We start from the raw sequence: 21782 nt of genomic DNA, 5'->3' as shown, positions 1-21782 counted from the left end.
TCATGATTTATGAGCCCAAACAAACTATTGCCCGATTAAAAGTTTGTAGTGTGCGGAGTCTGTTTAGAAACTAGAGACTGTAAATCCAAGAATTGACTGTACAAACAGCTTTCTGATTGAGTTACTGATGTACATGTGTACTATTGAACCATCATACGTATTTACATTGAGGTAAAAGGCTGTTACTTCCTAGAAGATATTCTATCTGTTTTCAGGGAAACATGAAGGAAAGATTATTTGCTTATTTTTGTATTTGTATGAATATGGGCAGAAGTTATTTGATAACGTATTAATAATTCTTTAACATAATATTATGGAATCACAGCGTAATTACACAAAATGCTATTCGATTTCCCGCGGTTTCACTCACGTCCAGTAACGGGATAAAATATAGCCTTAGTTACTCAGGAAGAGTGTAGCTTTCTGACAGTGAAAGAAGTGAATAGTATCGATGCCTTCAGGGTATAAACAAACAAGTAAAAAAATCCCTCTTTGTTACATGTAGATAGATAGATAGATAGATAGATATTCTTTATTAGGTACACCAATGTTACATTTTGTAGTTGTACATGTTAGTTTTTTTATGTATTAGTATAGATAATTGATGTTGTCTATCTATTAATTAAATTGTTAATAATTAATGATATGAAGTGAAGCGTTAATATTTACCTATTAATTAGATTAGAATTAGCTAAGTAAATAGGCTATTATGGCTGGCGCAAAGCACATCTCAGTGTTAGCTAATATATACTATCAATGCTATCATATTATGTAATCAAATCTAAGTCTCAAGTAGCTTTTTCAGCTCATGAAATCTATTCAACAAGTAATTAGTCCTATTAAGGGTAGATATTGCTTATGAATGCAGTAATAAAATTTCAAATCTATACTAATAATGTTAAAAAAACTGAAGAGTTGGTTAGTTTTTTTTTTGCTTGATCGCAATATCCTGAAATGCAGGTCCGATTTGAAATAATATTTCAGTTTTCGATAGTCCATTTTATTGAAAGAAGGCTACAAGCTAATTTTAAACTAGGCACGTTATATAGTTCTCTCAAAACGCTGGTGAAACTCTTAGTAAAAGCTAGTTCTTCGAACTAATTCTAATATGTAAATAGGAAATAGTTGATATAGGAAGAGCAAAAGGACACAAGATATTGTCAAGTAAATGGGTATTTTGTATAAAAGAAAATGGTACTTACAAAGCAAGACTTGTAGCAAGAGGCTTCGAACAGCAAAGCATTGACTATCAAGAAATATATAGTCCAGTAGTAAGTCAATCAGCAATAAAATCATTAATAGCAATTGCTGCTTCAAAGGAATATGAAATGATAACTTTTGATGTGAAAACAGCATTTTTGTATGGCGAGTTAAAGGAAGACATATTTATGTATATTCCTGAAGGATATGAAAGACAGCCTAATAAAATTTGTCATTTAAAGAAAGGACTATATGGGCTAAAACAGGCACCAATGACATGGAATAAAAGATTTACAGAAACTTTAAGGAAACTTGGACTGAGAGCTTCAAAGTCGGATCAGTGTGTGTTTTTTAATGAAGACAAAACTATAATATTGGCTATATATGTTGATGACGGTTTGGCCATATCAGAAGACAAGGAAAAGTTATTACAGATCTTGCATCAATTGGAAAAAGAATTTATCTTAAAAACATATGAACAACCTCAAAATTATATAGGTTTTGAAATAAAAAGATCAGAACAAGGCATTTTGTTGCATCAGCAGAATTATACAGAAAAATTACTTAGAAAATATAATATGTATGATTCCAAAGCTGCAGATACTCCATGCATTGTGGGAAAGGAAAATGAATCTAAGGTGGCTACGTCAAATTTCCCATACAGAGAACTAGTTGGTGGATTATTGTATTTGTCAACCAGGTCAAGACCAGATATCAGTCAAGCTGTGAATGAAGCAAGTAAAAAGGTAGAAAATCCATCAAGGCAAGACATATTAGCAGTAAAGAAGGTGTTGAAGTACTTGAATGGAACGAGAGATAAAGGGATTTTGTATAATGCTGGGAAAGATATTACAAGATTGAGACAAACTCCATAACATTGGCCTTGACCTAAACATTTCCAAATGCGAACTATTTATATCTGACACAACCGACAGACAGACGACACTCCAAAATTTTAACGCAGTAGCCGATGGCATAAAAATAATAGACAAAAGTTCTCTTTGCCTCCTGGGGTCACCAGTACTAGAAGAGTCATTTTCGGATTTTATTGAGAACAAAATTCAAAATTTCAATGATATTTCGGAAAGGTTATTCAAAATTAATATACATTCAGCCATCACCATCCTACGATACTGCTGCTTTGGCCCCAAATTAACCTACATCTTGCGTGCTTCTCATTTATGGAAGCACATCAACCTTTTGGATCAAATTGATAAAATAATTCGACACACACTTTCATCAATTTTAAATGTGGCCTTGGACGACAAAGCTTGGTCTCAAGCTACACTTCCCATCCGTATGGGAGGGCTTGGCGTCCGCAAAATTTCCAGTATTAGTTTACCGGCATTTATTTCCTCCGTCCATGGCACTGACAAATTGATCAGGAAAATCCTACCTATTACACTGATCAATTTTGAGGTGCCATGCCTGGCGGAGGCTATTAATGCCTGGAAAGTCACATGCCCGAATACCGATCTACCCGCCAACCCATCCTCCCAGAGACAGTGGGATGAGCCGCTCTGCAGAGTAATACGGAAAAATCTCATTGATACGTCAATTACTTCTGCGGAGCGAGCACGCCTACTGGCTGTGGGTGAATGGGAGTCAGGTCTTTGGCTTCACGCATTTCCGTCGGCAAACATAGGCACCATGTTTGACGACACCACTTTCAGACTCGCTGTCTGCCTGCGTCTGGGTGCTTCATGCTGCACTCCTCACCGCTGCCACTGCGGGGAAGCTGTCAACAGCCTCGGTCACCACGGCCTGTCGTGCAGCCGGAGTGCGGGCCGCATACCACGACATGCGAATATCAACGACGTGATCCGTCGGGCTCTTGTTGCCGTCGGCGTGCCAGCCGTACTTGAACCAAATGGTTTGGCACGCGACGATGGCAAGAGACCAGACGGCATGTCGCTATTTCCGTGGAAGATGGGTAGGACTTTAGTGTGGGACGCGACCTGCGTCGACACTCTTGCGCCATCCCATCTTCCTAGAACTGCGTGTTGTGTCGGCTCCGCCGCTTCACAAGCAGAAGACCTCAAACGGCGCAAATATAGTAGCCTTATCGGGAATTACATGTTTGAGCCGTTTGGGGTTGAAACTCTCGGGCCGTGGGGTCCGAGTGCTCACGCGCTTGCAAAGGAAATTTCTAAGCGCCTTGTTGACACTTCTCGTGACCCAAGGGCTGGCTTTTATTTCGCACAGAGGTTGAGCATTGCCATCCAACGTGGCAATGCTGCCAGCCTTCTGGGTACATTACCCGGTGACAGCGATGAGGAGCAATTTTTTGATGCTATGTATTAGTTTTAAGTTGTATATATAAGTTTATTTTTAATTTTTAAAATTAATGTAAATATTATGTAAATATTTGAATAAAATTATCACCCTTATTCTAATATGATTCTCAGTAATATCGTTATTAAAATCATTGGCAACTAGTACTAAGACTTCAGTACCTTCACAAAGCATTAAGTACTTATTACAAGAAGTATTTCTACGAAACTGCTGAAGGTATATTAGTATTCTAAGACTATTTCATTAGTGTGTTTGTACCTATAGTGAAATATACTGGTTTTGTTAGTAGTCAAGGGAAATCTCACTACGTTCTACTTGAAGAAAATTCTCAGTAGCAATCTATAGCTAAGTTGTTTCAAAGCAAATTCAGTTATTATTTGTAAAACCTAGGTAAAAAAATGTAAATCTTGTAAATAAGTGTAGTGAGCTTTATTTTTATACGGTGGAACGTACAAATATGGTTTGGACCATGACAATAATTAGGAAACAATACAGAAATAAATATGTATATAAATAATACATGAAAAGTCATTCAGAAACGCATCAACCGTGATGATTAAAACAAAAGACGTCTTGCTCATATTATTATTAATTGTAAAGAGTGTGTTTTGCGGTAGGCGAAGGTGTGTGCAAAAAATGCTAATGTGTCCACAGTGTTCTTTTTCATGTCCGTCTTTTAGGAAAAAAGATGTGACATCATTTGCCATAATTGAGGACACACTTCCTTATTCTGCGGATTATGACCCACTGCTAGTCACAAAAACTACATAATATTATGTATGTACATAAAATCTTATGATCTATCTCAGGCCAAAAAACATTATACGAAGTAGGCATACCAAAAGATTTACTGATGCAAAACCAACGTTGAGTCTAAAGGTGGATTCAGACATTACGAGGCATGGAGCCACGAACGCCTCGGAAAAATTACACCACCATGAAATATTATATTGTGCTCGGCTCGAGCAGCATGCCTCACAAAGTCTGGATGCGGCTTAATGCGTGGGGCGTCCATAAATGCCTCAAGGAAATTGGGCAGTATAAAATTTGAACAATATAAGCTAATGGTTCGTAAAGTTGGCTTTGTTCAATGTATTACGTGAGCAACGGCTTACTTTGGGATAAATGAATCCCTGTTTGTTCTGCGTGAATTGTAATTTTTATACGCAAGGATTTTTTCAGGGTTATGTTTTTATCCACTCATGAAATTGGGTTAGTTCGCTTCTTTTGTGTTTGTTCAAAAAAATATGTAGGTAAAACATGTTTCAACGTATTACGTATTTTACGGTGAAATCGCCATTGAAAATTTTTGCAGCACTTTGGGTATGTTTTTTGAACTTTCCACAAAAAGCCTTTTACGGGTTTATCAGTAAAATAGACTTATTTTTGTAAAAAAAATAGACCTAATTTTTACATAAAATATCGTTTTATTTTTAAGGTTCATTAAAAAAAAAACTGGATTAAAATACCTTAACTCCGTAATAAGGCACAGGCGACCAGCTTGGATAATCGTTTGGTTCCACATTGAATACCACGCTAAGACCGGTACCTCTAGAATGAGAACAAATATATAAAACATGTATTTTATAAGCACTGGATTAATTCCCAAGGTTATCAAAAAATATTTCTTTATTATTTTTCAGTGACATAACAATACAGTTACGAGGAATGAAGAAATAAATTTCAATAGAAAAAAATCTAATAGAAAAGATCATTTCTATTACAATTGTAAGAACCTATTTAATATACAAAAATAAAGTATATTAGAATATAACGAGATGTCTGGAGTATCAATATCTTCTTTAAAAACCACATAAGAAAAGCTACTTAGGTATAATTGTAAGAAACTACATACTAGGTTCACAATAATCCTGCTACAATGGATTTTTTAAGTACCCAATTACGTAATATTTCACAGGTTATGTTTTATTCGGAGTTTGAAACAAATTGGAACCCCAGTTTCAGCATTTGAATTTTAAATTTCGAAAAAGTTTTCGTTCATGAATCAATGCAACAGAAAAGTTTATAATGAATTTTGATGGCCAGGTTGGCTTTGTATTAATGAATCAGTTACGCAGGTATATATGTATTAATTTATGAACTCACATAGACATACATAAGCAGTTTTGTCATACTTTAACCTCCTCAGGATAAAAAGTGGCCTATGTTGTTTCTCAAGCTCTGACTATTCGGGTACGTAACAATTTTAATCGTGTAGTTTTGGCGTAAATGCCTGACAGATAAGCAGAATTACTTTTGCATTAGTAAAGATTATAGCAATGAGTTTTACTTGTCTTTGGATATACATAGCATAATATGTATGATGAGAGTCAAAGCTAATCATAGGTATAGAATGACATACAATATAATCAAGCATATGGCCCATTTAATTACTACGCCCTCACTTTGTGTGGAGATTATCGTGAACCATTTAGATAGAATCAATACCCGTTGATAAGCTATTAACAATGTAACTTAGTTCCATTCATTAATAACTGTAATATGTGATCACAAAATTTTCCATCCATCGAAACTCTACGTATTGTTTGCAGATAAATAATAAACATCAATAGTAAACAATTCAAAAACTTTTGTAATAAATATAATGACGGAAAATATAATGACTTTAAACAACTAATCAGATAATAGTTGATATCTAGTTTCAATAATTTAATAAATAACAGATACCTTCCTATAGAAGTTTCCATCAAAACTGTTTAGCTATTCAATATTTATCGTTGGTGCTTTTCAATGTACTTTCAGGCACAACATTTAATTTTTTATTGAAGTAAAAGTTAAGTACTGAGACCTAAAGCGTCAGAGAACATAATACCATGCCGTTTTACATCTAGTGTTACCTAATTAAAAAAAATAGGATCTGTTCAAGAGAGCTTCTTCAACCTCACCTGCCAGACTCTGAAGTGCCTATTATAGTTGGGTTGGTTGATGTTCCACCGTCAGGGTTCTGGTCATCATAGTACTCTAGATCTTCATCAGGTGTTGAAGGCAGAAGAGGCCTGTGTACTTAAAACACTATTATAAACAACCTACTTACCTATTTAAAATATATTATCAAAGTAAAGTTCAGTATATTTACAGTACACGGTCAATGAGTTGTTAAGCTGAGGAAGATTTTGGATTTATTTCCCAACTAACTTCCCGTGGTTTTGCCCGAGTTCCCCGAGACACTTGAGGCACCCTGATAAACAGTACCTACCCTAAATCCGTAACGTATCAAATTTTAATCGGTTCAGCCAATTAAGCGGGAGAACGGAACAAACAAAGTCACTTTTATATTGTTTTATTAAAACAAGTGAAGATGAACTTACACTTCACTAGCATCATTCAGAGCAGCATAATTGAAACTGCAACAGTATCCTTCATATGTCTTGATCAGCGAGAACATATCCTCACATCTCTTTCCTTTCCTACTGAATGTACAATGCAGTATCAGATTCTCGCACTTTTGATGCACCTGCAAAAGACATATAGAATAAAGGAAATTCTCTTTAAATGTGGATTTCTTCGGAAGCATATTTATTTCCTTGTATTATACAGAAATAAAAAGGCTTCAGTGCAATGCAAGTAGTATCAATTGGTACGCTTACTCAATACAGATTGGAAATGGATTCTTGGTAACGGTGAATTTTACTCGTAGTTCCAGGATTTAAAAAAATATAAATGAAGAATAAATAATTTGAACTCGGGGCTATATCAGCGCCTAGAGTCAAGAATTTTGCAGCCAATTATTGTTGAGTTAATATAACTTATAATATTGAAGACAGTTCAGTAACAGTTTGCACAATTTTTGTGAGTCATCAAATTTTTATACCTCTTCCATGATTGTATCCACGGTGAAAAAATGATGTTTCAGAATATTCATGATCTCAGTAAAGTTTCCCAGCTGTCTGCTATTTTGATCAAAGTTCTTTAACAGCGGGAGAGCGTTGAAGAACTTTATGATTTCCTCATCACTTCTATTGTAATGTTTCCTAAAATATCAACATTTGAATACATTATTTTACACTGCAAACTGTGTTAAAGATTTTTTTTGTATCAAAAGGGCGAATTTTAAATAGAATCATGGTTTATTGTCTCCTACTAAAATATGAGAATTTTGACGCAATCATGAAATTAAGACTCTCACTCACTATTTTAAATCGTATCTCTATCTATTAAAGGCTGGAAACTGCTTAGCTAGAGTTTCGAAATTTCTATTACTCTGTACGTGAAATGCTAAACATTTAATTATTTGCTCTAAACTTCAGCTAAGACACAATTCCTAATCAATGTTAGTACTTTGACAAAGTAACTCTGAATATAGTACCATATGGAACAGTTGCTAAGTTAATTGTATAGCAACTAACATGCACCCTTGTAAAAGTTAACTACGACTTAATTGAGAACGAGAACTTCCCTTTACTCGTGTCACACGTAAATCATAGTTGTATATATGACAAGAGTTCATAATTAATTTGATTGTTTTCTATAGTAAATTTTATAAAGACTTCAAAAAGCTGGATATGTTTGAAAGATGAAACAAACACGCTTTTTTAAACTTACAATTATTTTTAAGACGAAGTTAGGTATGTTCCGCGTCGGTAAACATTCAAAGAATTTGATAAGGAAAGAATGTTAAGATGCTGAAGAAGAATGTTTTTGTTCTAGCAATATTTTTTTTATGAAGAATTAGACTATACACTCGCATAATTAGATTAGTGCAATTTATTTTACTTTTAATAATTAACCAAAATATAATGGCCTCAGTATCTTGTTAGCAATTCACTAACAAACAGCAATTAAATTAATTATATTGTCACGCACCATTTCCTTAGTTTGGGCTCCAAAACTATTGCTTTGATGAGTTGCGAAATTTGACTACAATTGAAAATGATTAACGATGCTCGGTTACCATGGTGACTTTTGTGCGGTTATGACGAAATTATAACGAGAAGAAATATCATTTTCACAAGTTTTCTTCAGTAATTATTAAGGGTGAAATTCCATCAAAATGTTTTGCACAAATGGCTAGCATTTGTGCAAAACATGTTGCGCCATTTGCATATTTTACGCCGCGCTTAAATTGTCATGCGTAAACTAAAGTCAAACAGTTACTCCTTATTTATAACTATCGAGTGTACCTACTGCGTTCTTGGCTTGCCAAACCAAACTTATACACAATGTTTAGTATCTTATTCGCCTGTATATAAGTTCCCCATTCGAGTCAATGTACCTATCCAATACCTACAGCAGCAGACAAATTAATATCAAACTCTCATAAAACAAAAATAGCTTATAACTCATTCCACAACATAAAGTTCTAATAAAAGATACTCATATCGGATTTCTACTTCAAACTTAATAGTTTTGACGCGTACTTACAGAACTCCAGCGATATTCCTTGATTCCCTCAGAGACACCATATTGAAATTGCAAATGCTAACAGCTGGGAATGGGACCTGGGTTATCTTGCAGTTAGCATTTATCTGTTGGATAAAATTCAGTTAGAAAAAACTACAGAACAAGCTAACGAGCCGATATGAATAATTTGTCAGGTTTCTTTGGAATCTTTTTATTGAAAAGAATTGTGAAAAGGTGGGGAGTTTTCCATTGAGCCATGGTGTCGATGAAATTTATCACACGTGTTGATAAATGGTGTTATCGACGCCTCTTCCTTATACGACTACTATTGTGAAATATACGAAAATAACTCTAGGTCCGTTTTCAGTTCATTCATAGAGGTTATAAGCGAGCGGTATTTTTGAAGGGATAATAGAATTATAATATTTCACCCATACGTAATAATAATAAATAATAATCCTCCACGCCGATTTCGGCAACGGCGACCACTTCGACACTAATGGCGTGCGTGTGCTCTCATGTGGCTGGAGTATCCAATTTTGTGCGTGAAAGTCCGCGCACACTGCGGACATGTCAGGGTACCAGCCACAAAGTTGTAGTTGATAGCTACAGGTGGTCGAGCTTTCAACTCATCTCGTTTGGCATCCAACTCAGAAAGCCGGCGTGCTTCAAAGTCAAAGACTTTGGCTTTAACGCGGCTTCTCCAGTCTCTGCGGTTGGATGCCAGATTCTCCCACTGAGACGGGTCAATGGAACAGCTTTTCATGTGGCGCTTCAGCACATCCTTGTATCGCAGCAGCTGTCCGCCACGTTTCCGCTTGCCCTCCTGCAACTCGGAGTAGAGGATGCGCTTGGCCACTCTAGTATCCGGCATGCGCAGTGCATGCCCGCACCAACGAAGCTGTCTCCTCATGAGGTATGCTTCAATGCCACCTACATTGGCTTTCCTCAACACTTTTGTGTTACGCACACGATCAAACCAACGGATATTTAATATTTTGCGCAGACATTTGAGGTGGAAGCGGTCTAGTTGCTTGATGTGGCGTCGGTACGGTGTCCATGTTTCCGCTGAGTAGAGTATACAAGGCACCACAACTGCCATATACACAGAGACCTTTGTGGATATCTTTAGGTCATGGGAGCTGAAGACCTTCTTGTCGAATTTGCCGAAAGCAGCGGCTGCAGCACCAATTCTGCTATTGATTTCGGCGTCAAGGTCTCACTTTGCTTTTATAGTGCTCCCCAAATATCGAAAATCGACCTGCTTCAGGACATCTTCACCAAGCATAATGGTCAGTTCTTGACGTCCGTGATTGTCCAAAGACATGACTTCTGTCTTTTTGATGCTGATTTTTAGACCAAATGTACAGCACTGCTTGTGAAGGTTCGTGACTAGTTGTTGCAGGACTTCAGGGGATTCAGCCACGAAACAGAGGTCATCTGCATACGTAAGTTATACGGCATCATTTTAACAAAAAAAAAATCTGCCTTTAAAATGTCGGCATGCTTCTGAAAAATTTCTGCACCGACAAATATTTTTGTTTTGCTCTAATTTTTCTCTCTTGCGAACGTTGCGTAAATATTTTCCTAATAAGAAAATGTAAGAAGGAAAACAAAAGTTTAATATCTCTGAGATATTTTTTTTCGTTCTACTGCAAACAATCTTACGAACAATACTCAATTCAAGCGAAGTGTTCTACTATATCTGGAGTGTTTGGCACCCCTTTGTGATATCAAATTGAGCATGCAGGAAAATATTTGATAAAATATAGGTACATTCTCCATTTTAACGGGTAATACTTAAATAAATATTGGATTATGAGGAATCATTTTAAGAATGGCCAAACTAGTCAAATCTTAATAAATAAACTAAAAAATAATATTTGTCTTGTGTCGAAATTCAAAGTAATAATAACGATATTTCGATGAGAATATTATACTAATATTCTGAGCTTTCTGAAGTGATGTCGAAGATTTATGCTACAAGTAATAACCGTGGAGAACAAAACGACTAACGGAGATGCCATAATGCCAATTGACTTTGACTTTGACTTCATGTTTTATATGGATCTCCCCTATTACTCTCAAAACAAAATCACCAATCAATAAATCAGTTTTGATTCGATAAGTAACCCGAACGCCTCGTTAGATCTAGTAACTGATCACTCTTACCGCACGTTACTTTGACCTACAAGATGTCTGGCCTACGTTACTTATGGCATCTCCGCTATCTTTCTTTCCTCCGTGGTAAGAACAGCCAGTTTCCAATTCTCTCAGATTTAGCTGGAATTCCCTCTTACTAATAATTGTGAGGTTACCTTACCAAGTAAGGGGTGCTTAGTAGGTAAAGGCTTATAATACGAGTGAGGGATTTATACATAGGTAATACAATAAATATTTCGATAAAATTGGGTAAAATATAAGATCCGAGTGTAGGTATATGTTATTATGAAAATAGAAAAAATCTGGGGAAAAAAGTATGATTGAAAAGGTGGCAAGTAGGCGCTGGATGCAAGCTGTTGCATGAGAATAGTTACTCGTACCATTGTTTTTTTTTTATTTATTCTTTAATTTGATCGTACCAGCTCAGAGATGTATAAGTCAAAACGTGAAACAAGAAAAAAAATTAAAATGGGAAGAAAAAAATTACAACACTACGATTGATTATACAGGATCAAATGACTGAATTTATTAGAAAATCAATTCACAAATTGAAAAAATAAGAAAACAAATTACGTAACAACATTCAAACTAGATAGACAGCAATAAAAATCTTAGAATAAAATATAACACAAAGAGCGCTACGAAGCTTTTCAAATGTCGGGGGAACCAGAATTTAATATGCTAACTCTGGAGAGATAAATCAATTGTATAGACTTTAAATGACGTACGCTGGAGCTAAACGATTTTAAAATTTTCAGACAAAGACTAGTCAACTATGAAAAACGTCAAACAGAGCAGACTTAAGGTGCGCTTTGAATGCTCGCACGTTCAGCAACTGCATTATGATATAAAAACGCACTTTTAATGAAATATTTTTATAAGCTTTCTTGTAATCATTGTGAATAAACCTATTTTAATATATCTTTAAAATTGAATTTTACTTAGAAGCTGCTTCTTCTTTACTACTTAATGGTTTTTACTAGAAAAGGTATTTCTTCTTCTAGAGTCTTAAAGCTCTTTACATGATCACCCTTAAAAACATTTTTTGATGTCCTAAACATTTTAGTTTGAACAACAGCTATAACATTAAAAAATTGTTACTGGTCACGATTACCGTCCATTAATCTTATCGCATTTCCCTTCGAACCGTTTCAAAAGTTTTTTTTTTTCTAAAAATAGGGTAACTTGTGTACCCTTTTACCAAAGATTAATTTGAAACCAGGAAAACGTATTGATGATACGAGAAATGAAAGAACTTACTTTCTATTGAATATGATAAATAGATTCCGTATCTATATTTAGATATCTCAATACTGTATCAAAATAAATCTCGAATATATTTTTGTGGTAACCCTAAAATAGACTTCTATTTTATCTACACCTACTCAAACGTCAAAATGTGGTATGAAGCAAAAAAAAAGGGTTTAGTTTTTAACACTCACTGCCAGCGTATGTTAGTTTTGTGCTTAACAAAAAAGATGTGAATTGAAATGGAGGTCACATAGGCAGTCCCTCCTTGTAAAATACTGGTAAAGTCCACCTTAATATAGTTGGGAAAAGGCTAGGCAGATGATTGATAACAAAATACTACAACCTACTTACAGAAGTCACAATCTGGTTTTCATTGAACTTCTGCTTGATGACCATAATAAAGGCGATGGTCAGGAGTATGTTGCTCAACACCACCACACTCCAGAGTACCAGCGACCTTCCAGTCTTGGAGGTGAAGTGGTTCGTGCCATGTAACGTCGTGATCCTTCTGATCAGAGATACATAGTATGCGCTGTTGATTTTCTGCTTCTTTTTTGACATATTGTTCTTTAATGGAAAAGTTAATTAGTACTGGATTTTATTTCTATATTAATCGGTCGGTTTGTTCGTTTGCTTGAAGGGAATCATTCGACAGACAATTGAGCGAGTTTTGGAAAATCGGTCAGAGGTAGCCGAGAATAGTGGTGAACTAACTTTATTCAAGGTAGGTAAATATAAATAATCTCTTGCTGATCATATTTTCAAGCTTATTAAAGTTAATTGAAAATTAATTATCGCGACAGATTGCCAGCAGTAAATTGACAAAAGCTTTCAAAAGCCTTTTAAGTTTACATTACGGACTAGATTACCCAATAAAAAAATATCCTGTTTACGTAAACCAAGGTACTTTGGAAACCCTTTAAAATGTTATTTATTTACGGGTAATAAATCTCACCTCGAAGTGGCTACGCCCGGCCAATCTCTTGATCCTCTGTACTTAATAAATATGACTGAGGATAAACAAGGACCTTTCCTAAAAGCCTTGATTACATTTTAATTACGGCTTAAATATTAGCCATTATTTATATTATGGTAGAATAGAAAATCGTTTGTTTGTGTGTGTATTCAATATGGCTTCTATCAGCCAGTTTAGATTTTCTAGAATATTATAATAATCTATAATCTTTACAATACTAAATCCATGAAGAAATATTAATTATATAAAAAAAAACAGACGTAGTGGGTGTTATTTTGTTTTTAAGCTAACGATAATTAAATAGAAATGATTAAGCATTTTTAAAATTAATTAATTAATTCTAAAGAAAACAAATTACAAAGAGTTAAAATTAGAGGTTACTGTAAATTGTTAATAACGGATTAATGTTTTTTATAGATTAGATTTTAGCTATTTTGTGTCGAAACTAACAGATTAGATTATGTTTTATTATATTTCTAGCTAGAAAGTACAACACAAATCCGATAGTCTAAACTAGTCTAGACAAATAAAACTTTTGCCATCAAAAACTTCTTAATCAATTAACACTTTCTACTTTATGTTTTACAGTATTTTCAATATTTAAAGTGACAGCTTGATTCGAAACTAATTGTACTTCTTCAACGAAATGTCTATTTATTCGAATTTCTTAAATATTAATGGCTCAAATATGGACGCTTTAATTTTTGACTATTAACTAAGGGTCCTTTCTACTAAACATTCAAAGCTTTCAACCCTTCTATTGAAGTTGTGCTCCATTCAAATAACTAAAATTATTTTTCTTTTAAGGAAAATAGGAGTCTATCAAAGTTACTGTAAAACAATAATTTTGAGACCAAATTCACAAAAACTCAAAATAAAATTTAATAAAAAGATATTGTCTAACTCTGTGCTCTGTTGTGGACAATAAAAATACTGATATTTGATTGAAAACGCCTTCTATTTAAATTCCCATAACTATATTTTGGGACAAAAATAAAAAATATAATAAAATGGCTATAAACAACGACCTAAAATCCACACTAGCATCGAAAACCAAGTTATTCTGTGAACACTGCACTCTCCATGGTGTGTACTACTTCTATAAAGCCTCAACCTGGGCTGTTCACCTTCTATGGGGTATGATCATAGCATCCAGCATGGCTTTGTGCTGTTTCCTCGGCCATATGATTTGGCAGAAGTTCGTCATTGATCCTACTTTGACTGTGGTAAGTGGAACAACTTTTTTTTATACACTCTTGAAGCTCATATTTAATAACTGTAGGTCCATTATTTAATAATCATCATCTTCCAAGCCTTTTCCACCACTTCAAAAATAAATCGCATTGTATTCGAGCTTATCAATTTGGGATCTGCTATACTATTGACTGATACTCTACACAAAAAAATAACACTCTCGTCAAGCCTCTTATTTCAGCTTTGAGTCGAAAACAATACAGCTTTCATTCAAAGTCTGCCTTATAATAAGTCCTTTCACAGCATCTAGGTGACCCAGTCACAAAAAACGGGTTATTCAGTTATATATAATACGCCTTTACTTCCTTAAGACCTTGACTTAGCTAATCCTGCTACTCAAAGGTTTAAAGCAAAAAGGTTTTACATCTACCTTCATAATCCTAAGTAGATCTAAAAATATCCTTGTCAAATTATTTAAATCAGCTACAGATGTTATCCTTTGCTATTTCAACCTTCTTCTAGCGTACACTTAGTTGCGCAATTTTAGACCCTTTTGGTTGCCTTTGTAAGTTTTAGTGAAAGATTATGTGATAGAAATATCATATGGCTGTTTGGAGATTCGTTCGTTTATTATTCATTATATTTTTTTAGAAGTTTGATACGGTAGTGTCTAGTATTAAGTTTAGTTTCTTAAAATAGGTCTTTTGAAATATATCAAAAGGATTTTTTTGGGTCTGCAGCATGTATGTAGGTATATTAGCGTATTTCATTTTACCAAAAACATTAATTGCTCTACGTAGGTAGATATAAAGAAAATGCTATAAAACTTGACAGGAGGTTGTTAAGGTAGAATTCCGTGGATAGCGGCTACGACAGCCGCGCGCGGCTTACGACAGTCGTCGGCCGCGCGCGACAATAGTCAACCTATGAAGATGTATGGCACCGTTGCCGAGGTCCGCGACAGTCGCGCGCGGCCTACGAAATTCGAAAGCCGCGCGCGGCCGTATGCATCTCAACATGGTCTAGCGCTTAGTAAAATCTATATAATTTTAGTAAAACCAGAATTGAATTGTTTTTATTTAGTCGGCAAAACTTCCTTTTGTTTTCATTACAATACAAATGCTTTTGAATCAGTATTGGGTAGTATCCTTCATCATTTCTACTTTTTAAAAATAGGGTCGATTGGTAATCTATTTTCATAATACAGCCACAGCAATACGTCATCCTCTTCTTCTTCAAGGATATCAATTAGCACTTCGACTAGAGGGAACGGACGAACAAAATCTACTAATTTCAACACAATGCCGCGCGCGGCTTACGAAATTCGTCGGCCGCGCGCGACTGTCGCGAGCCTCGGCAGCGGCGCCATACATTTTCATAGGTTGACTATTGTCGCGCGCGGCCGACGACTGTCGTAAGCCGCGCGCGGCTGCGTAAGCCGCGACCCACGGAATTCTACCTTTAAAATTGCTTGAAAGCAATTTTTTAACACATTCAAAAATGTGGATTTTGGATTGCATAATGATGTGTAATTTAGAAATAAGGCATGTTACTATTTTATTTTATTGAACATCTCAGCTTTTATTACAATTTATTTTTGCTATCCGATTTTATGAAATGAATATTAAAATTCAATCTATCAAAATTGGTGTAAATATTTAACATTCAGGGGAACTATATGATAGAATATGTAGATCCCAGCTATGTTATGTACCAACAAACGGCATATATTTTTGCTGTGAAAAATAAAGTCCAAAAACATAGGAGCGATGATTTTTGTGGGAATATTTACAAGTATAATAAATATTTTTTACTTAATATCTAGGACTATACAGACCGAAATCACCAACCCGCATTAAGCAAGCGTGGTGATTAATGCTCAATCCTTCTCCATGTGAGAGGAGGCCTGTGCCCAGCATCATCATCCTCCTGCCCTTATCCCAATTTCATTTGGGGTCGGTGCAGCATGTTTTCTTCTTCCATACTCCTCTATCTCCCGTCATCTCACAAGTAACATTCTTTCTTACCATATCTACTTTCACACAATCCATCCATCGTTTTTTTGGTCTTCCTCTTCCACGATATCCGTCCACGTTCATACTCATCACCTTCCTCACAACATGACTGCACATGACTGACATGCCCATACCACGACAGCCGGTTTCCACGCAGTTTTTCTGATACCGGCGCCACTTTCAAACTTCCTCTTATATACTCATTCCTCACTCTATCCATTCGCGTAACTCCACACATACCTCTTAACATTCTCATCTCTGCCGCATGCAATTGTCTTTCATTCGTCGCTTTTGTGGGCCAGCACTCTGATCCATACAAGACAGCAGGTCTGACCATACTCTTGTAAATTTTCCCCTTAAGTTTAAGGGGAATACGAGGGTCACAAGTTGTTCCCGTTACCTGCCGCCATTTCATCCATCCTGCGTTAATTCTGTGCGTAACTGTCCGATCTATTTCGCCATCGCCCTGAATAAGCGAACCGAGGTACCGGAAATCGGAGCAGACTGGAAGAAGTGCGTTATCAAGCGCTATGGCTTCAGGACTGGAGAGGCCGCCAAAATCGCAGAACATGTATTCGGTCTTGGTTCTGCTGATTTTTAAGCCAACATTCTCCAGTCTCTGTTGCCAACTCCCCAATCTGCTCTGGATCTCAGGTCCGTCTTCACTAACCAGGACGATGTCGTCGGCAAACAGCATGCACCAGGGTGCCTCCTCCTGTATGTCCGCCGTCAAGGCGTCCATAATAAGCAGGAAGAGGCCTGTGCCCAGCAGTGGGACGATAAAAAGGCTGTAACAGTAACAGTAATATCTTCCAAGTTTTATGCCTTACAGTGAATAGCACCATTTTTAGTTGCTAAATCGCTGATTTGACCAATGAGCGTCAAGCATACGACTGGTTACGGTATCGTTACAGTCATAGGTACCTAAATGGTGCAACACAAATTTGTGTGTTACGCTCACTCATACTGCTTAAAATTACAAAGTTAACCAGTTCCCAAAAGCAAACGCTCATGAAATTCAACTTGTTCAGTCAGACTGCGTCTTAATAAACCAAGTAGCTTCTCAAAGATAAACGTTAGGAATTGCAAATAGCGCTGAAGACGTGTTTAAACATACATTATGCAATATGAAACACTTTGCAATGTTAATGAGACTATGTTCATTTTGAGTTCCACTGCAACTGGCTTTTCTTATATGAGTGTACTCGAGTATAGGATTGCGAAACCTCTTACTCTAAGTGTGTAATATTTCGTGGGAGCAATGTGCATTCTACTCATTTAATACCATCGCATTTCAAGCCACTCATTGTTTTCAGCATAACCTGCAAGACATACCTCGTTCTCGAACACAAAACTCGACTAACATTCAAGGTGTTCTCAGACTTAGTTTAAACTAAATTGGTTACGCCTGTTAACTTTGTCAGACAGACACGACATATTTAATTAACTGTCACCGTAAAAAAGTTCTCTGAAACTTTAACAAATATAGTGCTAATATACCACTAAAAACCAATGAACGTCAACTGACAAACGAACATCGGTTAGAGGCCAAAACTTTCCACGAACACTACACAAAGGGGTCTCAAATTTGATGACCTCACTCTTTTACATAAAAGGGTTCTTTGTAACAAAAGTGATAGCGGACCGTCTGCTAAGAATACGTAATATGTAAGTACGAAACATCTTACATAATGTTCACAATGAAACGTTTTACGCGTGGGCTGTTTGAAAGACAGTTCATTCATAGGTTTTGCATTTTGTAGTTCAATGGTAATTTTCACAAAAGTAGCTTATCTTCAATTGTACTGTTTTTCGTTAAAGGCTATTTTGAGCTATTTTGAGATATCTGCAACACAGATGGTCTATTTTTAGTTCACACAAAGACCTTTTTCATTGTTAAGTAAAGAATCCTTGATCTATTGTTTTTTGTATGTTATTTCCAGATATTAAATAAATGTTGATAATTACCGACCAACCAACACTCGGCTCATATCGAGTAAAACAAAAACTTATAGGTATCAACAGCTCTATACTCAATCTTGCTAAATTATTTTCAATGTGGCAGTAGTAATAGTATCATATTGTCGTCATCAATAAAAGATTTATACTCCCAACTTCATGACACATTATTCTTAGTAAAACTATGTAGTTTCTCGTAACATTTTGATAGGTCTTGTGATTTGGACAAGCTACTTTGTAGATACTCACTCACGTGGGACGTTACCTACGAATAGTTTTACCTTTCGCTGAACATTGCGTAGGGTATTAGAGCGACATTTATTTATCTATGTGCTGAAAAACGCCTACTGTCCTGCGTGATACCGTGACGTCACATTTTGGTATAGGTAAGTCCATGATAATGCTAATATGGACTAGAGAGTCTTAGGGGAATCATATAGGGGCATAATCATAATAATCTTTTATTTTACTATCGTTATATTAAAGGTAAAGTCAGATTGGTAACGATTTAAAACTCACTATTTTCCTTATATAATGTTTCAAAACTTGTCAACTTGACAATGACTTGAGATGTAAAATCACTATAAGACCGCTTTTACATAAATATGCCAACCCATCAGTTGTTTTGCGGTCATTGCGGTCCGTGCAAACACAGCATTGCCGCTCGGAAAAACGGAATGGAAAATCTACTACATACCTACTTTGAGAGCTTTAACGAGGCTTATTATACAATACATAGACTGCACACTACAATAAAGCCACTATATAAACCCACTCCCACAGTGAATTCACGTCACATTAGACATTTAAAATGTCATCGCGGTTTGGAAATTCAGCAACTTTGTGTCTGACATAAATAGTATAAAGTTTAATTTTAAACTGCTATGTGGCGTATTTACAGTATATACATGGCTAGTACGCAAGCGTGTGAAACTAGTCGCGAATAGATTGGAATTCACTTTTTATACAAAGTCTTCCGATGTATACAGCAGCAGTACGCAAATACTCACATATATTTTGTAGTGGCCAAAGTATCTTGCTTTGTTCCATAATATACAGTGCTAGTCCGCATGCAAACTAATCGTGTATACATTGGAATAGGCGCGAAAAACTTTACGATTCCAATCTATTCGCGAGCAGTTGCATGCTCGCCATTTTGATTAAAACACGACCTAGCATTTAATGTTAATTTAAATATTAATAATGCTCGTTCAATTAAAAAACATTGTATTAAAAATTGAAGTTAGTGACGAAAACGAATCGCTGCAAAACCGACTCCACGTAGTCTTGTCTGCCCTACCCCTAGAGTGCAATTCAAAACCGCATAGGCGCGGAGGGGCGAGGCGGCCTGCGAGCTGAAGCGCAGGTAGTTTTAACGCCCGCCGACGCGGCTGAGGCTGGCCGGCGGAGCCGGCCAGCAAGCCGAAGCACCGGAGCCGTGACAGAAGCTATGCTTGCTGCATGTTGCTTGCTTACATTATAAACGTACTGAGTTAAAGAATTAGAAGCTAATTAAATATATTTTATGATGTCATTTAATAGTATTTTAGAAGTTTACTGTTAGAATGCCTGCTACAAAAGATGCTAAAAAATAACCATCATGCTGAGTTGTATTTAGAGTGGTTTACTTAGAAGATAACTATAGTGGCTAAGATAGTATTATTTAGATGCTCGTTAATTGTGGCTGACTTAATAATTTAGAAGGCAACATACATTTTTGTTTAATTAGCATTTTTAATAAACAAACTCAGATTCAAAGTCATTTTTATTTAATGCTTTACCTAATATAAATTTTGTATAGTTAAATTTGACCGTGTATAAATTGGAATGATGCATGTGCACGTCTAAGCTACGAATTATACGCGAGCAGTACGCAAAATTCGTGTATACTTTGAAATCACAAATTAAAAAACAGCATTATAAAATATCAGCGAGCAGTTTCCTATGGATGCGTTTTGGCTATGTACACTCTGTAAATACGCTGCTATGTGTAACTGATATGATATTATTTACTTCACAAAGATAAAAAAATGAGAAACTTCTTTTACTCCACTCCTTTACAGATTTAAGAGTAAAGGATGCAATTTTAAAATCTTTCTTAAGGATTTACCGCTCAGATTTATTTCCTTTCTTTTGTCTTAGCTTCAATGGAAAAGTACTCAAGGACTGAGCCTCAATAGCCTTCTTTGCAATAAAGAGATGTAATCTTTCACTTTTATACCTCACTTTTGTTAAAGACTTCATTAATACCATTCCGTTCCTTCATTTAATATTCTTACAGGTAGAAACTACTCACTACTCGATGGTAAATATACCTTTCCCTGCGGTGTCCATCTGTGACACCGAGAAGGTGTATTTGCCTAAGACTGGAGAGATCACTGAATTGCTGTGAGTATAATATTGGATTTTACTTTCATAGCACTACATCAGACATAGCGATACTTATGTCTGCTGTAGAACCTATTTACATTTCTCATTAGTTCGGTCACAATAGCAAAACAATCAAGCACAAAGTTCAAAAATTGAAACAGCTGGTGTGATAAAACTAATGAGAATAAAATAAAGTTTCTTTGGAAAAGTTGTTTGTAAACACGAATAGATACACTTTTTTGAGTATCGGTCACTAAGTACCAGTCACCCTATACACCTATGTATACCTACATCTGTGGTCTCGGCTAATGCTAGGTTCACATTACTGTGTCGGGGTGTGTTGGGGCGCGCCAGAACGCAATCGCTTACGTTCATTTACTATGATTAGATTCACATTAGTAGGTTGTATTGTGTTGTGGCGCGTTCTGTCGTGTCGCGATCGCTCGACTCCCGATCGCGCCAGAGAGGTGGTGGGGGATCTGTCGCGACACACAAATGTGAATCTATCATTTTCGACGCGTTATTGCGAGGGAACACAGTTCATGCAATTATTATTTTCTGTTACAATTCTGTTTTTCGTTCTTTAAAATGTCTGATGAACTTATTGAACTGGTTCGGCAATACAAAGTTCTTATGACAGAAAATGTAAGGAATATAAGGATATAAGGAAGGAGGAAGACAGTGAAATGCGCCTCTAGTCTCTCTTAATCTATTTACGGGATGAACCCAGAGTCATCAATAGAAAAAATTTAATATCTTCATCGAAGTCACGTCAGGCGATTCCATTTTAAAACACGTATACACTCTACAACTCTTAAAACGAGAATGATCTAAAAATGCGACACATTGCGCCACAACACAACACATTAGTATGAACATCCCGCGACACAACAGACGGCGACCCGACACACCCCGACACAGCAATATGAACCTAGCTTTATGCGTGAACATGGGTGGTGCATCTGGAATTGTAGATATACCTGGTATGATCAATTGGA

General features: G+C 36.0%; 1 protein-coding gene across 1 annotated transcript in view; it reads right to left on the bottom strand.

Annotated features, from left to right (window-relative positions):
- Positions 1-12831, bottom strand: part of LOC124630612 (pickpocket protein 28-like) — a 44716-nt gene extending 31885 nt beyond the window's left edge. Inside the window, exons 1-6 of the mRNA XM_047164574.1 lie at positions 12622-12831; positions 8878-8981; positions 7328-7487; positions 6825-6970; positions 6402-6512; positions 4965-5046 (exon numbers count right to left, since the gene is read on the bottom strand). Coding sequence (XP_047020530.1) covers positions 4965-5046; positions 6402-6512; positions 6825-6970; positions 7328-7487; positions 8878-8981; positions 12622-12831 — 813 coding nt within the window. The remainder of the gene's footprint in view (positions 1-4964; positions 5047-6401; positions 6513-6824; positions 6971-7327; positions 7488-8877; positions 8982-12621) is intronic.
- Between the last annotated feature and the right edge of the window lie 8951 nt (positions 12832-21782).

The sequence above is a fragment of the Helicoverpa zea genome, chromosome 5 (assembly GCF_022581195.2).
Source record: "Helicoverpa zea isolate HzStark_Cry1AcR chromosome 5, ilHelZeax1.1, whole genome shotgun sequence".
Classification (NCBI taxonomy): Eukaryota; Metazoa; Arthropoda; class Insecta; order Lepidoptera; family Noctuidae; genus Helicoverpa; species Helicoverpa zea.
This window is presented reverse-complemented; position numbering and strand designations above follow the sequence as displayed.